Source organism: Enoplosus armatus, chromosome 3 (genome assembly GCF_043641665.1).
Source record: "Enoplosus armatus isolate fEnoArm2 chromosome 3, fEnoArm2.hap1, whole genome shotgun sequence".
Classification (NCBI taxonomy): domain Eukaryota; kingdom Metazoa; phylum Chordata; class Actinopteri; order Centrarchiformes; family Enoplosidae; genus Enoplosus; species Enoplosus armatus.
In genome coordinates this window covers 23,942,575-23,967,878 of record NC_092182.1, presented here as the reverse complement: position 1 = coordinate 23,967,878, position 25,304 = coordinate 23,942,575, and the positions used below count along the sequence as shown (strand labels likewise).

General features: G+C 41.9%; 1 protein-coding gene across 1 annotated transcript; it reads left to right on the top strand.

Moving 5' to 3' along the window:
• Positions 1-476: 476 nt before the first annotated feature.
• Positions 477-25,304, top strand: il17rd (interleukin 17 receptor D). Its single transcript, XM_070902691.1, has 16 exons — positions 477-596; positions 11,591-11,645; positions 14,954-15,076; positions 17,727-17,845; positions 18,435-18,555; positions 19,480-19,524; positions 20,100-20,251; positions 20,530-20,595; positions 20,815-20,869; positions 21,623-21,733; positions 22,023-22,207; positions 22,333-22,448; positions 23,146-23,397; positions 23,610-24,182; positions 24,668-24,948; positions 25,145-25,304. Exons 1-16 carry the CDS (start codon positions 477-479, stop codon positions 25,267-25,269), a joined length of 2,499 nt encoding a protein of 832 aa, XP_070758792.1. The 3' UTR covers positions 25,270-25,304.

Here is a 25,304-nt window from a genome sequence, read left to right as displayed (position 1 = left end):
GACAGTAATGCAACAAATAAATCTGGAGGGGAAAGAAGGGAAAATAAATATTAATTAAAAAATAATAATACTTAAAAAACGAAAAGAAAGTCATGAGTCAACATATAAATATCCCACTGAATAACCCCAAAAATATCAGTTTGAACATTGTATTACTGCAATCTATCATTCCTTTTAATACAATAATTGTCAAAATATATTTTACCAGTATATCTAAATAATGATGTCATAATCTTAAAAATAATGATCATTATTTTTGTATTTTCCATCTTTTCATCTGTTTTTCTCTCTCTTCTTGGCTTCCGGACAGGGCTGAACCATCAAACAACCCTTTGAGGAGTGAGGTCCGGACACAATGCCCTCACCTTCACGGTCTAAAACTCCAACACACACACACGCACACACACACACACACACACACACACCTCCTTCCCTCTCCTCTCTCCCTCTCAGAGTTGTTCAGACTTGAGGGAGGAATGGCGGCTCCTCGGAGTTTCTTCATCTCTCTCTCCGGCTTATTTCTGGTTCTGTATTTATCTTGCGGATCTACGACTTCAGGCAACAAAAGAGGAAACCAGGAGCGATGCGGTTTCAAGGTAAAACACAAAATTATACTTTTACCGTGTTGTTTCAACGACATTTAGTGAAAGGTGCTGCCGCTGCGTCGTCTCAAGTCTCCAAAAAAAGTTCAGTTTTCGGAGACGGTTCGGTGTGTTTCTGTCACATCTGCCGTAGGTGTACTGCCAGTTTGTGAAACTAAGCTAGCAGTTGAGAGGAACTCAAGTTTGAACATATAGTTTTGGATCAAACTGTCGAAAGTCTGCAGTGTTTTTGAAGTCAGGTTGCATCAGTCACGCTACCTTTCTTACCTGTCTGTCTGTCCAAGCTGCAGCCGGTTCGGCCCATTTTTGCGTAACGTCTGAAACCAAACTCTAATATGAAAAGTGCAAACTCTACTGTAACAGCTAAATCCACTGACCTCAAAAACAGAATTTATTCCTTTTCTGAATAAGTCAGGTGTCCTACTAATTTCGGCACATAATGTAATCTACCGTAGAGGACTTCAATCCAATAAAATCTCAGTTTTATAACTGACGTTGGGAAGAGACAGCAACTCGAGTATGGTAAACTTTACGAAAATACGTTTGATATTCAGAACTGGATCTATGCTGAATTGGAAAGTGACTCCCAAAGCTCATGTTTATGCGATGTATTTGCTTTGGAAACATACGTTTTGAGATACCAACTTGCTGCAACAATCTGCAATAAGCTAAGATAGACCATTTACTTATCCCATGCGTAGAAATTAAAGTTGTTAATGTCTTTAAAGTCAGACTAGTCACTCCTGTGCTACCTGGCTTGTCTGTGGAGAGGTAAACGTGCCGTTCTCTGCTTTAAACCAAACCTCTTTAAGAAAAATGGTACTTAGAAGTTTGCCCCCTTTGTAGCAAATCTTATTATCTTTTAGTTAATTTTTCTATATCTGGTACATCTTTGGTAACATTCGGCGTATATATGTATATAATCCACTAAAGAGCACATAATTGAGATAAAACCCTAACTTCAAAAGCTGAGGTGGAGGGTTATTTCTAACACCAGACAACCAGTAGTTAAAGCAGAAATGATAGTGCAATAGCTTCTTCTTGGTTCTGAATTACAAGATTTCAGAAGGATACAACACAGCGCTTCCACTTCTTTCCATTTGAGTTTTGTGGTTTGGGAGAATTGCAGGTAGTAAAGCTGATTTCCTGCCTTTTGTGTGTTCTGTAAAAAACATTTGATGTGGAAAACACTGCTCTTCTGCTTTTACACTTCACAGCAGCTTTGTTTCTGGCCATGAATGAACCACTGTTTAGCCTGCACCATCATTTGAGTTCAAATGGTATGCACTTTGAAAAAGTTTAGCTTTAAGAAAAAAGCCACTAGTTATGTTTTAAATCAGATTTCAGCCTCAAAAAGAAAATATGTCTGCTTGCAAAACGTTTTAATATACCTCAAAACTTGATGCCATATTATTCTTTACTCTTTTACTTGCAAACAAATGTATTCTTTTACAGATGTATGTACATGGGCATTTTGCCTTTTTTTCTGAATTATAAAGAACAGTTATTGATCTTTTCTAGAAGTTTTCTTCTGGTTTGGTCTTGATTGTCAGGTGAAAATCTTGAATCTAGAAAATGTCAGCTTTGCCCATACTTTAGTGTGGAATATGGAAGTTCTCACACAGACCGTGATGGGAAGTTCAGGACTACTGTCACAGTTAAATCCCTGGTTCTTGCCCCTTACCCAGAGACATGTGTCCACATCACCGCTAAACCACAGACTGTACCAGACCTCAGATTCTTTACTGCACAACTTATTGAACTGTCAACAGTCATGTTTAGTTAACTTTGTCATTGGGAAAAGTGGAGTAGCTGCTGTAAGGTTACAGGTTGCCGTAGTAACCATAGTGTAATTCACAATGAAATGGGGCTTCAATTAACAATTATTTTCATTATCGATTAATCTGCTGATTATTTTCTATCTTAATTGAATTTTTTGATTAGTTATTTTAAAAACGTTACAGATTTCCAGAGCCCGAGGTGACGTTTTTAAAGGTCTTGTTCAAAACTCAGAGATATTCAGTTAACTGTCCTCACATCTTAGAAGCTGCAACCAGATCATGTTTGGTTAAAAGATTACTGAAACGATTAATCAATAATCAGAATAGTTGGCTATCAATAGTCTGTCGATGGACTAATGGATTAATTGACTGATCTTTTTCAGCTCCTCAGTTAAGCGGTGTGAAAAACAAAGCTTTAGAGAGTTATATGAAGAGTTTTGCCAGATGTGTTTTAAAAAAAAAGTGAGAGATGTGATTTACTTTTTCATGTTTGTGGAAAGTAAAATTATCTGATTGTGTGTGTGTGCGCTCCACAGGTTTTAATTTTCCTGCGTTGATAGATGACTCCTACCTGCCTTTGATACCATGTGTGTGTGAGTGTGTGTGTGTGTGTGTGTGTGTGTGTGTGTGTGTGTGTGTGAGTGTATTATCCTGGTTTCCTCTCTCTGGCTTTGAAGTGTTTTCTACAGGAAGCTTCACACTGTTTACTCTGCTGACACATTCCTTCCTGCAACCCCACCCCCCCAAACACACACACACACACGCACACACACACACACACGCACGAACACACTTCTCTCTCTGCCACCCCCCCCCCCCCACTTCTCTCTCTGCCACCCCCCCCCCAACTCTCCTGCTTCCCCTCTCTTTTCAGAAACACACATCAAAGGCTGCTTGATGGGGGTGTGAGGACCTGCTATTCTACAGGTGTGAGGTTATTAGAGCTGTGTGTGTGTGTGTGTGTGTGTGTGTGTGTGTGTGTGTGAGACCCATAAATGCTCTGCTAGTTTTATTGTTGGCATCATGTTTGAAAAGGGCCCTGAGTAGGGCTGGGTATACTTAGTCAGAGCTGAAATAATTACTCCATTAATTGAATTATCAACAAAAAATTATAATCAATCAATTGCTTATGTTATGTTTTGAAGCAAAAATGCCTAAAAACATTCCCTGGTTCTAGTTTCTCAGTTATGATGATTTGCTGCTTTTATTTGTCTTATGCACTATTTTCTATGTTATAGATCGTATGATAAATGGATTTAATTGAGAAAATAATCGGTAGATGAATCGACAATGAAAACAATCATAAGTTGCAGCCTTAATTTAGATACTTTTGTTATCGTAGTGCCCAGGTGATACCTGAGATTTAGCACGATAACAAAATGTTGTGTTTTCTGTGTTTTTGCAGATTTTACAGACATTACAACTAGCACTGTAATCATCTTTCTCCGTGAAATGAAATCACGCTTGGAACCGTTTCTTACTCTCCGCCATGACTCCTTCTTGTTGCAAGTTTCCTACAGTGTTGACGCATGAGTTTGATGTCATTGTTTTGCGATGCGCAACTGTCAGAAAAATATGCCGGCATTGATAAAAGGAATTGATAAGCTCGGAGACATAAGACTCCGAAGGATCGGACACTGGAACTGGTTCTCGATTCCCATGCCTAACCATGTCATAAATACGCAGTTGCCTGCCAAAAAAAGTTGAACCTGGCTCAACTTTTGCCAAGTGACATCATACGGCAACGTAATGCATACAATCGCACATTTCTGGCACTGCTATAACATTGGGACTCAACGGATCGCAATCGATGCAGCAGAACCAGAGACATCGTCGTTTTTATTCTACGCATTCTTGTTTCTCGTCAAAGCCTGGCGGCGACATTACCCACAATCCAACGTGTCAACTGACAGCTTGGTAGGAGATTCTGCCGTGTTATGGTAGTAGTGGCTAATGTAGCCTCGAGCCTCAGAAAAGCTCACTGGAAAGCTCACTTATTTCATTTTCACTCACTTGATCACTTTATCAGACTTCACACAGCTCCCTCTGGAGACACAAAACTCCCTAAGACCCCGTTAACAGACTGTGTACTCAGACAAATAATCAGGTTTCTCCAAAAGGAATGCAGGTGTGTTTAGAACAGGATTCACTTAATCCCTGAACCTGATGAAGCAAACGGTTTCTTTTTCGCTGGATGTTTCAGAAGTCAGGTTACTGCAGAGATTGATAGATGATTTAAGTCTCTCTCTCTCTCTCTCTCTCTCTCTCTCTCTCTCTCTCTCTCTCTCTCTTTCTTTCTTTCTTTCTTTGGTTAAACACATCTGCTGAAGCCATCACATCTGTCTCAGCGGAGGAAGACACACCAGGAAATAATTCAGCTTCCTCCTCTTTTTCTCCCGCTCTGGATTCCTCATCCTTCTTTCTCTCTCACCCTCCCATCATTTGAAAGCAGGTTTCCACTCTGTTACTATGTCTCGTATCCCATCATCCTCCTGGGCTTCGGTGTGTTTTTGGCATCAGAGAGCCTTGTAGGGCGTCACGGCTGGGTGGGCGTCCGATGTGAAACACGTGTGTTTTCTGGTTTTCTGGTGACTGAATCAGAAGGTGAACCCTTACGTAAAACATCTCAGGGAAATATTTCTTCAGTGTGGTATTTGTGGAAAATATCCTAAACACCACCCTAAATAATGTTTTAGGCCTAAATAAGTTCTTTAAACTCCCTTTTCAGTTGCCTTCACCAACAAAAATAAGGAAAAAGATTTCAGGTACCTCCTGTATGTCTGACTGAAGAGATGACAGATATCACTGATTCATATCACTGATGAACAGAATGAAAATGAGTCTTAATCTCCATGTCTTTGTCCACATTTGCTGCTTGAAGCAATACTTCACCAAAAAGTAAAATAACAAGTCTCCCTCTGTAGGCTTGGAAGGTGGTTCTGAATAGTTTGTAGATTGGCCAGGTTTGATTCACAGCAGTTTATACATATACAAAGGCTTTCTCTTGTTGCACACGAGCCTGAAACTTTATGGCTCGTTTAGTGTTCAGCGTGTAATTTATATATTCAGCTCTGATTTGGCAGTTATTTTCTCACATTGCACAAAACTGGTGCCTGACGACGTAGTCGAAGCCGGCGACTGTGGCGATCAGTGATGAAATTCTCGTATGTACCTGAGTGAACTGTGTGTGTCAGTCAAGAGGGAATCAAAACGAGTGCAGCGGGTTGCTCTGTTGCCTGGTTGTCGATCCCACACGGTCAGAGTTCATCTGCATGAAGTTGAATCTTTCTCAGCTTCCCCACGTCGCCCTGCTGGCATTACCAGCATGTCTCTCAAGGTTTAACTCATAAGAAAAGCATCCTGTGGCTTCGCCAGCATTTGAGTCTGTATGAGTGAACAGGGTGTTAGAGTCATGGCAAAAAAAGTGTCTAAATGCATCAAAACTAGACCGAGGCGTTGAACCTCAATACTAGTCAAGTTCATAATCTTGTTTACATATTCTTTGGTCAGACTGTTCCTAATTTAAGTCATAATTTTGCCAAATTTAGACTGTATTTGTTTTAAACAATTCAGTTCAGAAATTTAACATTTGAAAATATTGGTTTCTTTTGTTCTTATATTATATTGTTGTTATATTTCTCAAAGTAAAGTATTGAAAAAAGTATCTATTCGTTATCAATACTAAAACGCAGGTAGTGTAAACTAATATCAACACACTGACTGATAAATTGTGTGCAGCTAATTGCAGATATCACTTTCTGTGTATATCCTGAGAAGAGGATTGCATGTTTGTGGCCTGTTCGGGCCGTCATGCTCCCTTCAGTCTCACTCATGTGCCCCCCCCCCCCCCCCCCTTTGGTGGCTCAGTTGATACCTGTAGGTCCGGGCCACATGACTATGTTCTTCTCTGTTTTCTTGGAGCAGACCCTTACACATTGACTTTACTGCACATGAATGTGGTTGGTGGTGACCGATGTTGGTTTGTGTCTTTTCAAAGAAAGTCAGGTTTTGTCCCGGTCCCGTCTCTGTAACGAGAGAGAGAGTTTTTTAAAGGACAAACTGTCACAGCAGGAGAGGAGTAGCTCCTCCTGGGTGAGGAGGAGTTGTGATGAAGAAGAGGGGTGGGGGATTATTGAGGAGCAGTCATGCAGGAGGAGGAAGCTGCAGGTTTTGTTCCTGTGGTGGGAAATCTCTGGTTGGCTGCTCTCAAACACACACACACACACACACACACACACACACACACACACACACACACACACACACACACACACACACACACACACACAGTTTTTCTCAGAGTTTGCATTGTTGCACCTCACTTTTGTTTCCAGCTTTTTCTTCCTGGACTTGTTCCTCCTCTGGAGCTGCAGAGCTGGGATCAGATGTGATTTTTTTTTCTTTGTTCAGCAGCAGATCAAATCAAATATAAGCTTAAATAAACTAAATCTGATCACATTTGGTCACCTGACGCACTTTAGAGATCATCATAGATCAGTTATCAGTTTGTTGAGATTTATCATCTGATTATATACTTTCAGTTTTGTCGGAGAAAAAAAAAAATAATTTCATGAAGTAATTTTATTTCATTGTTTAGTTTTCACTGAGGTCCTGCACATTAACATTTATGCATTTATATGACATTTAGGCAGGACTACAGTGAATCTAATAGAGTTGGCTGTAGTCAGTTTCAGGATTGTTAGTAAGGCAGAGGATTTCCAGAAATTCAAATTGTGACTAATTAGTAAAGACACTGGAAATCTCACATCGTCTGTTGGATGTTTACAGGCTCGCTGGCTGAACAGCTCTTCACTGTGTGTCGACTTCAAAATTTCATACTTCAGACAAACAGAATTCAGAATCTGGTTTTTCCATCAGTGTGCATCGCAGGTGATTTACTGATCTGCTTGACACACAGGGGCGAAGATAAACTTATTCTTTAGAAATTTTCCATCATCACTGAAACTCCCAATACAATTAAAAAAAAAAAAAAAAAAAAAAAAAAACTACTATTGCTCCTTTAGTTTAGCGGCTCTGATAAAAAAACAAAATCGAGCATAGCGCCACCACCTGGTGAGATGAGGGTTGGAGAGATTTTGACAAACTGTTACTCAGTTCGGTCTCAGCAGGATGAAAAATACTCAGTTTTTTCTTGTTTTTTTTTTGAAACACCAGATGACAGTGAAGGAAAGAGAGAGAAAAATGCATTTTCACTCATCAGCGTCAGTGTGGACCACAGGTCGTGATCAGAGCTGATAGTTAGTTTGGATCCATGGTATTAGACATATTGATACATTGGTGTTGTACCGGCTAGTTGAAATAAACACACACACACACACACACACACACAGATATTCCAGTGAAGCCATGTTGTCCCATATGGTAGTGTTTGGATGTGTGTGTGTGTGTGTGTGTGCGTGTGTGTTTGTGTGTATAAGAGACAGGAAGACATTAAGAGGAACAGGGCTGGGTTTTTAGCCCTGAGGCCTTTGCATGAACAAGACCCTCATCAACTTAACACATCACACACACACACACACACACACACACACACACACACACACACACACACACAGTGTCAGTGTTAGGTTGTTTGTGGCCGTTGAACTGACTTCTCATGTTTTTTTAGAATGAAAATAAGTTTGTTTGGTGACTTTGTTAAGCAGGTGCTTCGTCAGAAAAGCAAGTAGTTCATTTGCACATCCTCATGAAATAGAATTAGCAGGAAGCTTGTCCTGATGAAGCGTACTTGCAGATGAGATGAACAAAAGCATGAATCTTTTGGTTCCCCCTGACAGAACCTTTTTGTACCTCATGAGCAGTATGTTGATTAAAGGTCAGCCTGTGAGTGTGTCCCGTGTTCTCTGTCCCACATCTGGAACTGGTCTGGTCGCCCCAAACAAAATGAGGGAGAGGGAGAAGTCTGCTACATGAACCTTGAAAGCTGTAATTGAAGGAGTTCCTGTTTAATCAGATTCCTCCTTCTCTTCTTCCTTTACTTCCTTCCTTCTCTGCAGGGCTGGTGATTACTTCTCCCATCATCCTTCACTCCCCCATCCGAATCTGAATCCTCCTTTTCTCTCCAGCCTCCTTTCCTTTCTACTTCTATCCTTTCCTCCCTCCCTCTTTCCTTACCTCCAGCACTGTGATTAATTGCTGTTGATGTTCAGCTAACTGAGCCTGCAATTAGCTGTCTGATTACCACAGGAACTGAACTGATTCTGTGTGTGTGTGTGTGTGTGTGTGTGTGTGTGTGTGTGTGTGTGTGTGTGTGTGTGTGTGTGTGTTGGGGAATCCCGAGGGACATTCTGCTCTTGTCAGGGTTCAAGTTTTTGTGTTTCCCTGTGTTTATAGATGTGTAGTTCACTTCTGTTGTTTGTTGTCATTTTAAAAAGTGAACCAAGACAAGGAGACGAACCTGAAACGTTCAGTTTGTCTGCTGACTGTGTGTTGGATGTTTAACAGCTGCTTTTCAGTTCTTTTTTGTTACTAATAATGAAACTGTTCTTTTCTTTCTGTCCTTTTTTAAACTTCCTTTCTTCAGTTGTTTACTGATGTGACTCAGTCGGTTCAGGCCTCAGGGTGTGTGTGTGTGTGTGTGTGTGTGTGTGTGTGTGTGTGTGTGTGTGTGTGTGTGTGTGTGTGTGTGTGTGTGTGTGTGGATAATGATTATTACTAGTGAGAAACACCTGGCAACAGGAAGGAAGAAAAGTGTCTGTCTGTTTGAAAAATTGTCAGTTGTAAAGTATGAGGGTTTGGCTCGTGGCGATGGGCAGGTCACCGGGAGAGGTGGAAGAAAAATGGCTTCAAGTCTGGATTATCCAAGTGTGTAAGTAAAAAGCCAAGTTGTTTTCACACTGCAGTCCCAACTTGTTTGATTCAGGATTCAGTCTGTAGCACTCGACCTGTCAGTCAGACGTGTTGGGTTGAAATGAGCAGGAAGCCTTTTGGTGGAGTCTTACTTGTGTATTAGGAGGTAAAGAACATAGTAATTGAGCAGGTGGATTGTTTATAGTGAAGACAACATGAAGGAAGTTGGAGAAAGGCTCAGTAGTCTGCTCCTTTTCAGTAAGACCAGTCATACCAATCAGGAAGTCTGCCTTTTTTGTGTTGTCAGTGAAAACCTTCCCTTGATTTTAATTAGCCTCACAATTCATGCTGCCAGCAGGACATCTGTGCACACAGCAGCATGTAAACCTCCAAAGGTCAAAGGTCACCGGTGGAGGCAAACTGAAGGCTATATATATATAATTAAAAAGAAGTCATGGGATCAAACTGTGTTTATGTATTTCTATGGTCTAAGGACCATTTTGAGAACATTTTTGGATCGTAATCCTCACCTCTACATATCTATTATAATATTTTTCACATTTTATTGTCAATTTTATATTTAATATTTATGCTTCTTGACTTGCAGTACCTGCTTTATCTGTCTTTATATATTCTGCTTACTATTTTTATTGTTATTTACCAATATGCCAAAGCTCAATCCCTTACGTGAAAACCTACTTGGCAATAAACTAGATAATGATTCTGATTCTGATTCAAAAGGCTGTTTATGGTTAAGACCTGGTTTTAGAGTCCATGTTAGTGTTTGTTCTAAGGTTTAGGGAATGTAGTCTGGCAATGAGGGTCTTCACAAGTATATAATTACAAACGCGTGTGTATGGATGAGTTGTTGAGGTACAGTGACTGCTAATAAGCATGGTACATTTGTGTAACACACACACACACACACACACACACACACACACACACACACTCACACAGTAGGCGGTCTGCCTGATTGGTTTCAGGTGTGTGTGTGTGTGTGTGTGTGTGTGTGTTGTTGTTGTGTGTGACCACAGCCTGACACCTCTGTAACAAGCCTGAAAGTGGAGAGTGTGTGTGTCTGTGTGTGTGCAGCAGGGCAACATGAAAACAAGGTCAAAGCTGTAAAACTGCAGGAACCGTCGAGGCTGAAACCTCATGAGAATCCATGTCTTTGCAACACAGAGAAAGGGATTCTGGGTAACCTAAGCTCTCAAGGGAGTTGATGTTCACACCTCATCTTATCTCACCACTCATCGTGTGTTACTGTATCTGCTGTCCTTTGTATTAAATAGAGCCGCTGGGTGGAGCTTGGAAGGATATCCAGGTCCTTCCAGTTCAATAAATGTAGAGTCAAACAGCTCAAGTAGTTTTTTGCCTTTTGGTGACTTCCTGCTTTCCTCTAGCGCCAATTTTTTACTAAAGAAATACCAAATGCGGTTGCATTTCTGGAAGATTCCCACCATCCGATAGAGCCTGGCAGGTGTCTAAGTACAGTCAAGTTACTGCAGCAGTAGGAACTGAAGTTGCACGTTGTTGTTCCTACTCCGGTCAGTTAGAGAGGAACACACAGAGTGTTAGCAACAGGCTAGCAGCTGTGATTTGGTACTGAAGTGCTTACAGATACTGAATTAATTCCTTTATGTTTACGTTGTTCGGTCATTACATTCATTTCATTTGTCCATTTGCTGTGTTGGATGTACTTCTGGTCAGCTTTGGCTGCTGTCAGTTAGCTTCATATATAACACTGTGTAGCCTAATGCAATCCAAAATAAACAGTAACAGTAGTCAGGCCATGGACAGTCAAATTTTGGGATTTAGTGCAGTTTTTTTATTTTATTTTGGACTGAGATACGAGGATATACTCTGGATTTAGCCAGTTTACTGTTAAACAAAGTTGTGTCACTGTTGACATCCTTTAGACATACTGTATGTGAAAATGTCAACTACTATTTGATGTTTTGTTCTGTTAATTTGTGTACACAATAAACTCAAGCGGGGTTATTATGCTCTAACCAACCAGTAGTGACTGATGTGTCTGTCCTGTCATTTTCACTTGACTCAGAAGCTGTGGCAGCGGTTGCTTGGAGCAGTTGTTTAAACATTGATCAAAGAAATGTTTCAGTTTAAAAGTTGTTATATCTGTAAGTACACTTGAAATAACTCTGTACAGCTGCTTGTGCTGGTTGTTTCATGTTGTTCGTGGCAGTTCTTCTGTCACTTTTTGTCTGGCTCTGAGCACACATATGATTTAGATCATTGTAGCCCAAATGATGTAACAAACAAAAATGGGAATGTTAAGAGTTCAAGTCAGTTTTTATTTATGCAGCCCAATATCACTTTAGTTCTGTTGGATGCTTATTTTTAATGACTTGTGGTTGTCTCTCTCTCTCTCAGGTGCAGTCTGGTGTAGACGGAGGTCGCAGGTTGGCCGTCACCCTCAGAGCCGACAGTGAGTTCCTCTGAAATTCTGTAAATTTGGATAATGATTTGGTTTATCTTGAATTCCCAGGTGTTGGATCCCTGTTTACTTAAGATCATTGCCCAGATGGTGGCACCGTTCCGAGCAACCTAACATTTTGGCATCAAACTCTTAACCGTAAAACCTCGAACAGATCTTCATCCAGGCGGTGTGGCGTGGGGGGTTGTGATGTCAGTCGATCTCTCCAAAAACAAAAGACAAAAAAAAGTTGCAGTGTCATGAGGGTAAATCCTCCCTTAAAAGTTAAAATCAATCACAAAATTTGATCAGAGTCTAAAATATTTTCTTTATTTTCCATCATGTTACTCCTCACCCCCGTCGTCCTCTTCCTCCTCCATCCTCCGCCATCCTCCTCCTCTCTGTCCATTGTTCTTTTCTCTCTAAAAGTCAAGTTCCTGAGCCGTAGCCGATCCCTGCCTCCTGCCTTTGTCCGTGACCATGAGCGAGAAGCACTTTCAGATTACTCTTTGTGTGTGTGTGTGTGTGTGTGTGTGTGTGTGTGTGTGTGTGTGTGTGTGTGTGCAGTTTTCAAGTATCAAACTTATGGGAGTTTTCTTCCTGAAAAAGAATTTTGTAAGAATAGAAAACAAAATATGTTCAAACCACAAACCATCTTTCTTTGCAGAAGATTAAATCTTCCATAAATGACTTGAATCCAAAAATGAATTCACGTAAGAATTGCATTTAGGGATGTAACTAACAATTATTTTAATTATCTATTTTAATGTAAAAAAATGCCAACCTCCCCAAGTCCAAGGTGCTGTCTTGAAATGTCTTGTTTTGTTTGACCAAACTCCAAAACCAAAAAGTATGCAGTTTATTGTCATATATGACAAGAAAAGCAGCGAGTCGTCACAACGTAGAGCCTGAAACCAGAGAATGTGTTGCATTAATCGATTATCATAATGGCTGCTAATTATTTTTCTGCCGATTGACTTATCGGCTAATCGCAGTTCTTGTCGTCTTCGATTCTGAGTTGATTCACAGATTTTTGTACATTTGTGGTATTGATCTTGTCAAGAAAGCGGGAAAGCCTATTTCCCAAAATGTCAAACTGTTCCTATGAATGCAACTTATTATCATTACAGTTCAGTGGTAACAGAGTTGTTCTCTCTGACGGTGTCCCAGTGAGTTTAAACTTTCCGCTGCTTCCACGGCTACTTTTCTCTAGAAAAGCGATTCTTTTTCATTTAATCTAATCTTAATACATATTAGGTCCAATAATGTGGAGGTCAAGGGTCAGAAGGTCATGTGACTTTCAAATGATGGTGCATCCTGTTCTTAACAGATGAAATGAAAAGTGTGAAAAACCCACACAGCCAAGGTAAAGCACTGAGGTGTTTTAGCATGACAATCAAAACCAGCTCATTGTGTGTGTGTGTGTGTGTGTGTGTGTGTGTGTGTGTGTGTGTGTGTGTGTGTGTGTGTGTGTGTGTGTGTGTGTGTGTGTGTGTGTGTGTGTTGAGGGAGTGACACACCTCACTGCTTCCTTTGGATGAAGCTTTGGAGATGAAGCTTTTGGAGGATGGAGGAGAGTCAGAGGCTTCCTCCCTCTCTCTCACTCTGTTTTCAGTGACGTCATGGGGAATATAAAGCAGGATGACCTTTGACCTCCTGTAGGTCACTAATGAAAGGTGATGGAAATCGTAGGCTGTGTGTATATTTTATATTTTTCTTATTTCATATATTAACAAATGTGCATCCAAAGCCTGATACAGCTTATTCCTCACACTTTCACACTTATATAGTGTAATAGTTTTATTGTGAAAGGAGATGAAAACACAGATGAAAATACATGAAGAAGAGGAGCAGACAACTGTGACTGTCTCCTTTAACTTCCTCTTCCTTCCCTGATTCATCTATCGAGAGCTTTGAAGAGGAGGAAGAGGTAGAAGGGTGTGTGAGGGCTTCAACCTCCACCACCTCCTCTTTTCTTCCTACACTATAATGAGAACAGGAGGAAGAGGAGCAGGGAGGTGAGAATTAAAGATGAAGGTTTTCCTCTTCCTCCAGCAGTGAACTTTTCCTTTGACCCTCCAATCCTTCTTTCATCCTCCTCTTCCTCCTCTCCTTTATTCTTTTAAAGAAACTGATTACAAAGAGGAGGAAAGAAGGAAGAGGACGCACACGCTGCAACCTTCCCCTCCTCCTTATATCCTAGAAGCTTTATGATGGAGGAAGAGGAGCGACCAGCCGTGACCTTCTCCTTTAGCCCTGAACATGACCCTGCTTTGAGTAGGCGAGAGGAAGAGGAGCAGTGACTCGTGTCGTATCCCATGCTCTCCTAACCTCCTCTCAGTCATCTCCATCCTTTTTAAGCTCCTCTCCTCTGTCCCATCTTCCTCCTCCTCTTCCTCACCTCAATCCTCTCCGTCAATAGGTGGCTGGCAGGAGGAAAGAGGAGCAGTCAGTCGTGTCTGAGCTCACGCCCCTTTTCTTTCTGCATCCTAAGTCCATCTTTTCTCCTCCAATCCCTCTCGGTTCATGGCTGGCTACTCCTCCTCCTCCTCCTCTGCACCTCCATCTTCATCCCTCTCGAGATAAAACAGGAGAAATGTTGGGAACAGGAGGAGGCGGGGTATCGTTACTCACGGTGATTGAATGAGTGAAGGTGTGGTTTATAGAAATATGAATGACAGGTCTTTGCTGATGTCGCTCTGACAGCTGGGGAATCTGGAGATGTGATCGCTACAGAATGCTACTGCTAACAATATGTCAAGTCAAACTGTGTTAGCTTAGCATGACACGACTTTAGCTGTCTTATAGTTGATTATTATAATAATATAGAATATCACCAGTCTTATTCTTTAAGGTTTTTATGTCCTCACACTCTTAATCAAAGAACCAGATATTTTCAAAAATTAGTGGTTTAACAGAACTAGAGTTGCAACAATTAGTCGATTAATCGTTTCAGTCATTTTTACCACAAATTTTTTTTGCGTTTGCTGATTCCAGCTTCTTAAATGTGAGGATTTGCTGTTTTTCTTCATCATTTATGATAGTACAGAAAGAGTATTTGGGTTTTGGACTGTCTGTTGGACAAAAGACGCAATTTGATAACGTCACTTTCGGCAATTGGAAATTGTGATGAACATTTTTCACAATTGTTTCACATTTTATAGTTTTAAGTCTTGATGATGAAAATAATCGTTAGTTGCAGCCCTCATGACCTTATGTTTTCAAGTAATGCAGTAATAGGTGTTAAAGTATGTAGAATTTGTTGTATGTGCTGTTGTTGATGTCTCTCTCTGTCTCTGTCCATGTCTCTCGCCCTGCAGACTGTTCATTAAACTACCCGTTGGGGAAACACGTGATTCATGAGGTCACCAACGTCTCCTTCGGCCATCTGGCCTGCGAGGATCAGGCTGCCGTGGTCGTCCACTGGTCTGCCAGTCCACTAGGTACCTGTCTGTCTGTCTGTCTGTCTGTCTACCTGTCTGTCTTTTGCCTGTTCACAAGATTCTCCACAGGAAGATATTTAGAGAAAGGAAGGAAAGTGAGGGAGGAGGAGCAGGAAAGTAAAACCTTGAAAGTGCTCAAATCCGTAAGATTACCCAGCTCTCTGTGTGTGTGTGTGTGTGTGTGTGTGTGTGTGTGTGTGTGTGTGTGTGGTGTGTGGTGTGTGTGGTGTGTGTGGTGTGTGTGTGTGTGTGTGTGTCCCTTTGATCAGGGCTGGAGAATAAGAGAGGATCACATCTCACACTACAATACCACGATTTGACCGTGAAGGAATGTGTGTGAGTGTGTGTGCGCTCAGTGTAAGGTGAACCTCTCTCTGTCTCTCTCTCTCTCTCTCTCTCTCTCTCTCTCTCTGTCTGTCTCTCTCTCTCTCTCTCTGTGACAATACAGCCTGTTGTTTTCCCACCGAGAGACAGAAATCTTCCAGAAATCACTTCCATATCACAGTCACATGTGAACAGCTGCCAGAATCATCTGAAAAAACAAAAGTCTATCTGAATATCACTAATAAGACATAAATAAGACGCGTTCCTGTCAATGAGCAGTAAAAGTTTCTTTTCTGATTTGAGTTTACAGACTGTAGCAGGTGGAGGAGGCCTGCTTTGGTTTGTTGAGAATTCAGGATATGACAAGAATTATGTGACCGCCAAAAAGTCATGTGATCCTCATCATATTACATAACCATTTCATGTTGTTTTCATTGTGAATTAGTTGAATGTTATGAATCAGGATTAGGAATGCATTGCAGTCCCCTAAATATGTTTTAGAAAGGAGGAGAGACATTTAGCTGTTACTACATGCCGTCGTCTTGAGTGTAGTCGGTCCTGATATTTGCACTTGGGGAATCACGTGATGTGCCACATGTGTTTTTAAAGTTTAGCCATAATACTGTACAGACAGGAACTTTTACCAGGTGGACCAAAGCTGAAGGTGGTGTGGAAAGATGTCTTAATAACATTGTGTAGAGTTTGACGCATTGTTTCTAGTCTGTGTTTATGTAATCTGGGTTTAGGTCTTACATAAAACAACATCACGGATCAGCAGTGAATTGAACATGTAAAACCATATCTCTCATGATAGCATTGCTCTGATTCTTGCTGGTGATCCACAGTAATGGATCACCTTCTTTATCGGACTCTCCAGCTGTTCTCTCTGCTGTTTTGGAGTTGAATGGTGATGGAGGACCCCGAGAGGTTCAGCTGCTTGCATCTCTGTGAGGCTGTACTTACACACAGCGGCATCAGTGTGTTAACATGTACAATGAAAATACTAGCATGCTGATGTTTAGCAGGTATAATGTCATATTGGCCACTTAGCTTAGCATGCTAACATTTGCTAATTAACGCTGAACAAGGCTGCTTGGAATCTCATTAGTTTTGCAGGTATTTGGTCATGAACCAAGTTAGAGCTGAAATGATTCATTTATTAGTCGATCAATAGAAAATTATTCTGCAACTATTTTGATAATCGGTACACTCTTTAAGTGAAAAGGCCAAAATTATTAGCTTATTCCAGCTTCTTCAATGTAAGGATTCACTGCTTTTCTCAGTTTTATATAATAGTGAACTGAATATCTTATGGACTGTTGGTCAGACAAAACAAGACAGATAGAGACGTCTCCTTTGGCTCTGGGAAACTGTGATGGGTGTCATAAATAGAAAATATGGGTCACTAAAGTCAGTAGGACTCATCCTTTAGGGAACATGTACGATACAAAATGTGTTGATATTTCAGTCTGGATCAAAGTGATGGACCGACTGACGGACTCCATAGAAGCATGCCGCTGGGATGGCTAATGAAAAATATCTTTAATCAAGGTTGAAACATGCAGATACTAACCAGAAAGCTAAGACTGAGCACAAACCTGCCGTCACACTGCAGCTGTCGTTAAAATGCAAAAACAGAGAGAGAGAGAGACAGAGAGAGGTGTTCAGGAATCTGCCTCAAGGCATAAAAACCTGTTCTACTACTGCTCGCTCGCTCTCTCTTTCCCTCTCTCTCACCACTTCCCACAGAGCTAATACGAAAAACATGTCCTGTGGATGTAAAGGTATAATTACAAGACAGACGTGTTTTCAAAGAGCAGAGAGGAGGGGAGGAGACAAGGAGAAGAGAGGAGGAAGGGGAGGGGAGGAGATAAAAGGAAACAAGATGGGAGACGATAGGAGGTATTGTAGGAAACAAGGAGAAGAGATGGGTGGAGGAAGAAAACAAGAGGAGGAGAGGAAAGGGAACAAGGAGAGGACGGGTGGAGAGCAGGGGAAACAAGGAGGGGAGAGGGGGAAATAATAAGTGAAAGAAAGGAAGGGAAGGAAACAAGATGAGAAGGAGGAATAGAGAAAACAATGAGAGGAGAATAAAGTGAACTAGGAGAGGAGATGAGGAAAGGAAAGGGAGGAAGAAAACAAGGAAGAGAAAGAAGGAAACGGGAAGAGGAAAGGAAGAAAGGACACTATGACACATGAGAAGCAGGGAGATGAGGTAAAAGGTGATGAGAGGGGAGGAGAAAAGGAAAGGAAACGAGGAGAGAAGGATGGATGTGGCTCGTTGTTGGAGGACGGCGAAGCTGAACTTCTTGTCGTGTCTCTGCAGGGATCGAACACATTAAAGGCTTCAGAGTTTATCTGGAGGACAAGAATCCAGAAGGGAAACAGTGTCAACATCTCATCCTCAAAGACCCTCGACAGCTCAACTTCTCCTACAGGAACACGGTAGGACCAAAAATAACGACAAACTGACCAATCACAGGACGAGGGGAAGGCAGCTGCTTGTTGTTGTTTACAGCAAGTGTTAACAGTTTATTTTTAGTTTCTTTAGTTTGTTTTATATTCATGTATTTCTGGCTGGCTGGTTAATGTTGGTGCCTTAAGCAAATCTAAATAGCCAAGCTTAAAGAGATTGGTTCAGATTTTTTTCAAGTCTATCTTAAAACAATACTCACATTACATATGTATGCATGTTGAGTTATTGGTGGCTGTAATCATTTCCCTCCTCTACATACTGGCCATGAAGTGATCCCTTCTTAACTCCCTTCCAAAACTTCCTCAAAACTGGTAACAGACGACTACAGACGATAGCCAGGACAAAGACAAGCGCTTTGTTCTTTCAATGAACATATGGGCATGCACAGTATGTGAGTATTGTATCAAGATAGAACATTCAGACCTGTCCTTTAGATACCACAGATTAACCACAGTGATCAAAGATGCTCGATGGAACCTGTTCATGTCTCCATTTTAATGTTGTTATCGGACTCTTTGTATTATTTAGTGTTGATTTATTGTTATTTGATACACACAGAAGCTGAGCAGTCAGCCGTTCAGCGGTTTGACCTTTGACACCGACTACATGGTTCGTGTTGTTCCTTTCCCGACTCTGATGAACGAGAGCTTCTTCCCTCCATCCTTCCTCAGGACCAACTGTGAGTCCAGCAGTCTCCTCATCAAAGATAGATTAGTTAACTGATTCATTGAAAAATGTTTATTTATTGTCTTACCCGGAGTCGGGTGAGAATCTTGCATGTGCTTAGCTTAGCTTAGCACAAACACTGGAGGCAGGAGGAAACTGTTAGCACAGCTCTGCGAAAATAACAATGACGCCTTCCAACAAATCCTAAGGCGATGTAGTTTAACAAGATTTACTGAAATGCAGCGACTATAGTCCTGATAGTGTGGTTGCCAAGTTTGAGCTTTACTGTCAAAAAAACTCTCTTCTCCCTCTTGATTGGGTTCTCTATTAGCTTATTAGCTAACAAGAATGAACACTTTGACAGTTTTAGAGTTGTTGGAAGGTTGATTTTTTTTTTCCACTTTGTGCTAACTTAGCGCCAATTCATGGTTTCTGTGTCTGTGAGGCAGCGATGGTCCACGTGATATTAATTTCTGTCCGTGAAGGTCTGTAAGGTCACAAATTTTGGAAAAGCAAACGGGACGCCTGTTTTGCATACTGTTTGTTTATTCTGTATTCTGGTCCTATTCCTGTTAAGCGGTCGCACACACCGTTTCCTTTTTTTTTTGACTCTTTCATGTTGTTCAGCCTCATACAACAAACAAAGGGACTCTTCTTCTTGCTGTCAGGAGGGCGCATATCTTGTTTTCTTGTGTGCATGTGCAGAATGTGTCTGCGAATGCGAGTCTGCAGCTGTCCGTGTCCGTACTGGAATCTGATCAAGGCTTCAGGCTAAACACATCCTGGACCTATCTCTTCTCTGGACACACAGACATGAAACTGATCTGGGGAAGACTGTCCTTTCAAAGTTGTCAGATAACTGAAGTGAAGATGATGCTGCACAATGAGGACAGACAGGGACAAGCTGTCTAACCATATGTGTGTGTTCGTCTTACAGCGTGTGAAGTCCTCCTGGGATCAGACAACCTGGTTTGCAAACCATGTAAGTTCCTCAGTGTCGTCGTCATAACCAGAGCCATATGTAGACAGTGTTAGTCCAGGGTTTGATTGTCTCGTTCTTAAAGTAGTTAAATGTAAGTAGTATATTTCCACAAACTCATTTTAAGTTTCTCTGTGTGGAAGGAGCCATTACAAAAAGTTTTAATCCGATCAGTACCATGAAGAAGCTTGTTATTATTTGAGATATAAAGTTGGATTATTTTATATTTCTACACCCACCAGAACAAAAACAGCTGGTGCAGATGTTTCACATTAAAAGCCTATCAGGAAAGAGAGGGATTATGTTTTGTCATCTTTCCCACATCTTTAAAGGAAGTGTTGAGTTTGACATTCACTTAACACCGATCGAAACACAATTAGTTACTGAAAACAGACTGAGAGCAGCAGAGTGATGAATCTCACATGACTGTTGTTGTATTTATCGGCTGGGAATGTAGATTATACTGAATTTATCTAGACAACAAGTAAACTTGTGTACTACTAATTGTTAATTGCATTAAAGTGCAAACAGTACATGTCCAAGAGAGTGGGTGTTAAGTTTTGTTTCTGTCTGTGCAGTCTGGAAGCCAAAGACTCTGAACGTGTCTCAGCTGGGGTCGAACCTCCACGTGGCGTTCGACCTGGCTCCGGCCTCCTTTGGCTTCCACTTCTACTACTTGTACTACAAACTGCGGCAGGATGGACCCTTCAAACTGCAGCGCTGCAAACCGGTAAATATTGTCACAAAAGCTTTCTGATTCTGCCGTCGGTGTCGGACGCTGTCACTAAGTCTGTTAGTAGCTGATGGTAAAAGGATGTGTTGCACTTTTCTACCTTAGTGGACAAAGCAGTTAATTAGCTTTCCAGCTCTGCAAAGAACGTTGTGACTGTTGGTCGCTCTGATTTCACATCCCTGTGATTTGTACATTATGGGAATTCATTACTTATGATGAACACATGATGCTACCTACAGGCCAAGTTCTTATTTTAATAAGTTTACTGTGTGCAGGACGTGAACCAGCCCAGAACTACATGCATCCTCCAGGACGTCACTCCAGGGACCTACACTATAGAGGTACATAAATGCAGCACAGAACTGAGCTTCATTTACACAACATGGTTTGATCACCAGACTCTGAACTGGTTAAACTGTGTTATACTGGATTCTACTCTTCATCTTATATGTGGATTAAAATGCAAAACACTTAAATAATTTAAAGACCAACCATATCTGTCTGTTCATACATTGAATTAATAATTTTTCTTTCACCACGTTTCCTCTTTTCTGCGTCAGTTGAGAGACGACAGTAACACGACCAGGAGGCAAACTCAGTACCACGTCAGCCAGGGTGAGACTCTCCAATCAAATAGTAATAACAATAACCTCTACAACTGGCTGCAACCGATGATTATTTTCATTATCGATCTTCCGATTATTTTCTCTATTAAATGTTATTTTCCTGCCCAAAGTCTTCAAATATCAGTCCTGTAAAAGCAGCATGCAGGTAAATACACAAGAACAGATGATCAGGAAAGCTGTTCAGAGTTACATTTTCTCATATAATGTTCATATGTTTGAACATTTCAATCTAATTACTTGCTTAATCTGGCTCTGCCATTTCATGATGGGCAGGTAGGGTACGTTTGACTTGCCTGTAGGCTCAGATAAACCTGCACAGGCCTGCAGAGTGGGCATCAGCGCTGGCAGTACTAACTGCCCCTTCATTACAGGAAGTTATTTGATTTGATTGAAAGAAGAAAACACATTCTTTCTCTTGAAAAATGAAAAGCTGAATTCCTAAGCAACAAAACGCACCGTTGCTCAATTGATCATACTCTGGGGTTTTGCTGCTGCAGCCTGGTATGACCACTAGCAAAGGGGGGGCTAATATTAGCTAATGTAAGCAAACTTTAGATAAATATTGCTGTATAATAGACATTAATAAGCCAGACTTTATGACTCTTCTGTTTGAGTATTGACTATCATCCCGTAATTGTTACATGGTTGTCACATCCTTATGTAGTTACATCTTGTTGCTTTATAGGACTTTCAATCATCTGATTCTTTTGTCTCATGCTGGGTGTGTTTGTTTCGTCTCCAGTCCACTCCCCCTGGGCGGGACCTATCCGTGCCATGGCCATCACAGTGCCTCTGGTCATCATGTCCGCCTTCGCTACTCTCTTCACTGTCATGTGTCGCAAGAAACAGCAAGGTGAGAGCACTAATTATTGGTGATATTGCTTGTTTTAGTTCACCATCTATAAATCTCCTGCACACTTGGTGTTTAATGAACGTTACAGCCTCATTGGGTTTTTAGTCTTGGTAACAGACCTCAACATCCACTGTTAAATGAAGTTGTGATATATTTTTGAGCTGGGACTGTTTTCAAAACTCTCACTGTTGGTGCGTTCAAGGATGCTCCATTATTTGAGAGTGGACACATGTATGTGGACGCATTATTCTAAAACATGAATCCTTCTTGTCCATTTGTCTCCTCTTAGAAAACATCTACAGCCAGCTGGACGAGGAGAGCAGTGAGTCGTCCAATCACAGTGCAGCTTTGAACGCGGAGCGGCCGTGGCCCCGCCCCAAAGTCTTCATCTGTTACTCCAACAGAGACTGTCCCAAACACACCAGCGTCATCCAGAGCTTCGCCTACTTCCTGCAAGACTTCTGCAACTGTGAGGTGAGACAAACAGCCAGATAACGGCCGGACAATAAGGAGGAAAACCTGAATTATAAATACAATTTTAAAAATGAAATGGCCTTTCTGAAGATTGGGTGTGGTTGTCCCTGTTCACTCCTGTTCAGGTTGTGTTGGACCTGTGGGAACACCTGGAGATGTGCAGAGAGGGTCAGATGTCGTGGCTCAGCAGACAGCTGGACGAAGCCAACTTCATCATCACTGTCTCTTCCAAAGGCCTACGGTACTCTACTCTACTTTCTCTACTGTCTAAACCACTGGTGATGTTTTCAAGGTGCCTTCGGTTACAGTTCCTCCAGTGGCCACTAGGTGCTACTAAAACACTTCCATAAGAATTTAGGTGCTCAGTAGATATGAATGTAGTTAGGGAACTTTTTTGCACCTTGACAGGTGTCTCAACCTATCACACACAGCCAACCCATCCTTTATTCTATCTGCATTTATTTCCTATTTTTCTTCATTTCTTTTCTTTGCCCTTTCATCCTTCTTTCATACTGACCCTATTTCTTTCCCTCTCTTTTTCATTTCTTCACTCTTCAAGGTTCAAGGTTCTGAAAATATGCCCCATGCCCCCATCTTGCTGATCAGACAGACCACATAGGATAGACCAAAGATTTTAATAAATAATAAAATAATAATTCTTATTACTATTACCATCACTGTATAACAAAAAAAAAGACAAACAGTGAATGTACAACATACACCAATGTGTCACATCCACCTGGGGTTGTAATGTTAAATGATTGTATAATATTCATGCATCTCTGGATTTATTTCAGTAAATTTGTTTTACATATGCATATACATATTCTCGCCCATAGGCACATTATAATAGTACATTACAAGCATACACGTACACTAAGCATATTTATGTTGTATCGTACTAACTAATTCTAACCAGCTCAGTTCTTTTCCTGCAGCTACTACCTGGAGAAGAAGAGCCGCCGGGGGAAGACACCAGTCAGTCGCCGTAGTAACAGCAGCAGCAGCTCTCCGATTGGTGGATCAGGCAATAACCTGTTCATTGTGGGTGTGTCCATGATCGCTGAGAAGCTGCGACTGGCGAAGCAGAGCGAGGGGGGCGGGGGTCAGGAGCTGAACCGCTACCTGACGGTTTACTTCGACTATTCAACAGAAAATGACATCCCCACCATGTTGAGTCTGGCTCCCAGGTAAATACAACACTATGGACAAAATAACAGAAACACCAACAGCAGCCCTACACTGCCCATGATTTATCAAGAACATAATTGGAAGGTTAATCGATAATGAAAATGATCGTGAGCTGCAGCCGAAAGTAGAGGAATATTACAGGAAACAACATGTAGAAGATGGTTATTGATATTTCCTGGCATTAAAGTTGACAATCATTTTCTGTGTTTAGATTTAAGTTGATGGACCAGCTGCCTCAGCTCTTCAGTCGGCTCCACTCCAGTCAGTCCAGTTTGGCTGATCGTGAGTCGCAGCCTCTCAATGTCTCCAGGAGGAACTACTTCAGAAGTAAGTCCGGACGCTCGCTCTACGTTTCCATCTGCAACATGCACCAGCACATCAGCCAGAACCCCGACTGGTTTGAGAAGCAGCTTGCTCCTTCAGGAGGTTCCTCAGCCTCCTCTGGCTCCTCCTCGAAACATCCTCCTCTCCCTGGTGACGCGGCTCCAAGCCCTCCTCCAAAGTCTCCCTGCTGCTCCTCCTCGTTGCAGCCCGAGCAGAAGTTTGACTCCGGCTTGGTGTTGAATGAGGTGGTGGTGAAAACACCGTCGCTGGAGGGCGGCAAGGAAGCGCCAAGGAGGAACATGCTGCTGTTGGCCCCTGGCTCCAGTCCCAGCCTTAACCTATGCCCCAGCCATAGTCCCAGTCCCAGTCCAAGTCCTGGTCCCTGTCCCAGTCCTGGTCTCTGCCCCAGTCCAGGCCTGCCCCATTGCTCCCTGTCCTCTGTCCTGGGACCCACTTCAAGGTAAAAAAGTTGTAACACCACTGTAGTTTTTTATTGTTCTCCTGTGAACATTAAAGCTATATTTGTAATTTTGTGTAATTTGGTCTTTAAAGGACAGGTTCAGATTTTTTCAAGTTTATCTTGATGCAACACTCACGAGGATCTCTATAATCCTTCCTCTCCCTCCTGTACATAAAGCATGACTTCATAACGAGACTCCAGTGTAAGAGAGGAGTCTTTGTATGCCTATTTGCTGCTGCTGTTTGTGATGATTTAACTTTTTTTAAACTCACCATGAAACCCCCACCCCTATAGACGGCAAAAATACTATCGCTTTTGTTTGACGTGATCTTCACTGTTGGTGATGGTCAGTTTCACTGCACTGAATCCATTAAAGCTCCAGGGGTCATCACTGACGTCACATGCTGGTTAATGGTTTAGACTCCACAGCAGATAATATGAGAACACTCGTCAGTCTGACTGCTGCTGCTTTTCTCCTCCTTCAGGTCCACTTCTGGAATATCTGGACTGTTACCAGAAGAATCTTCCTCCTCTTCCTCCTCCTCCTCTGCTCCCTCCATCCTCCAGGATGGGGGGTGTCCTGTCCCCGCCCAGGCAGAAGAAGGCCATCCTTCCCCTCCAGAGCACCCACCTCCTCGTGATTCGGGCATCTATGATTCGTCTGTCCCTTCCTCAGAGCTTTCCATCCCCCTGATGGAGGGACTTTCACATGACCAGGCTGACTCCTCCTCCCTGGCTGACAGCGAATCATCTTCTTCTGGGCTGGGTACGACTGGCTGGCAAAGACCACAACTTTTTTGAAACTTACCTGATGTTTTTTAGTATTAAAATATCATTCTATAGTATTATTCTGTGTTGTTATAACTTCATTTTAATTTTTCAACACGTCTCGTTTCCTCATGTAACTGTTGAATAAAGGCAAGATAAATGACGTGGCTCACACCCGGCCGTGTGTCTTCCAGGTGACGAAGAGCCGCCTGCTGTCACGTCTCTCCGCTGCAGCGCTGCCACGGTTTGTAAAGCTGAGCTGCACCACCATCACCACCTGGAGCACAGCGACGGACTCGCACCTGTGGCATCGTTGTAGGGGACACCTCCTGTCGTGATGTCATCACAGGGCCA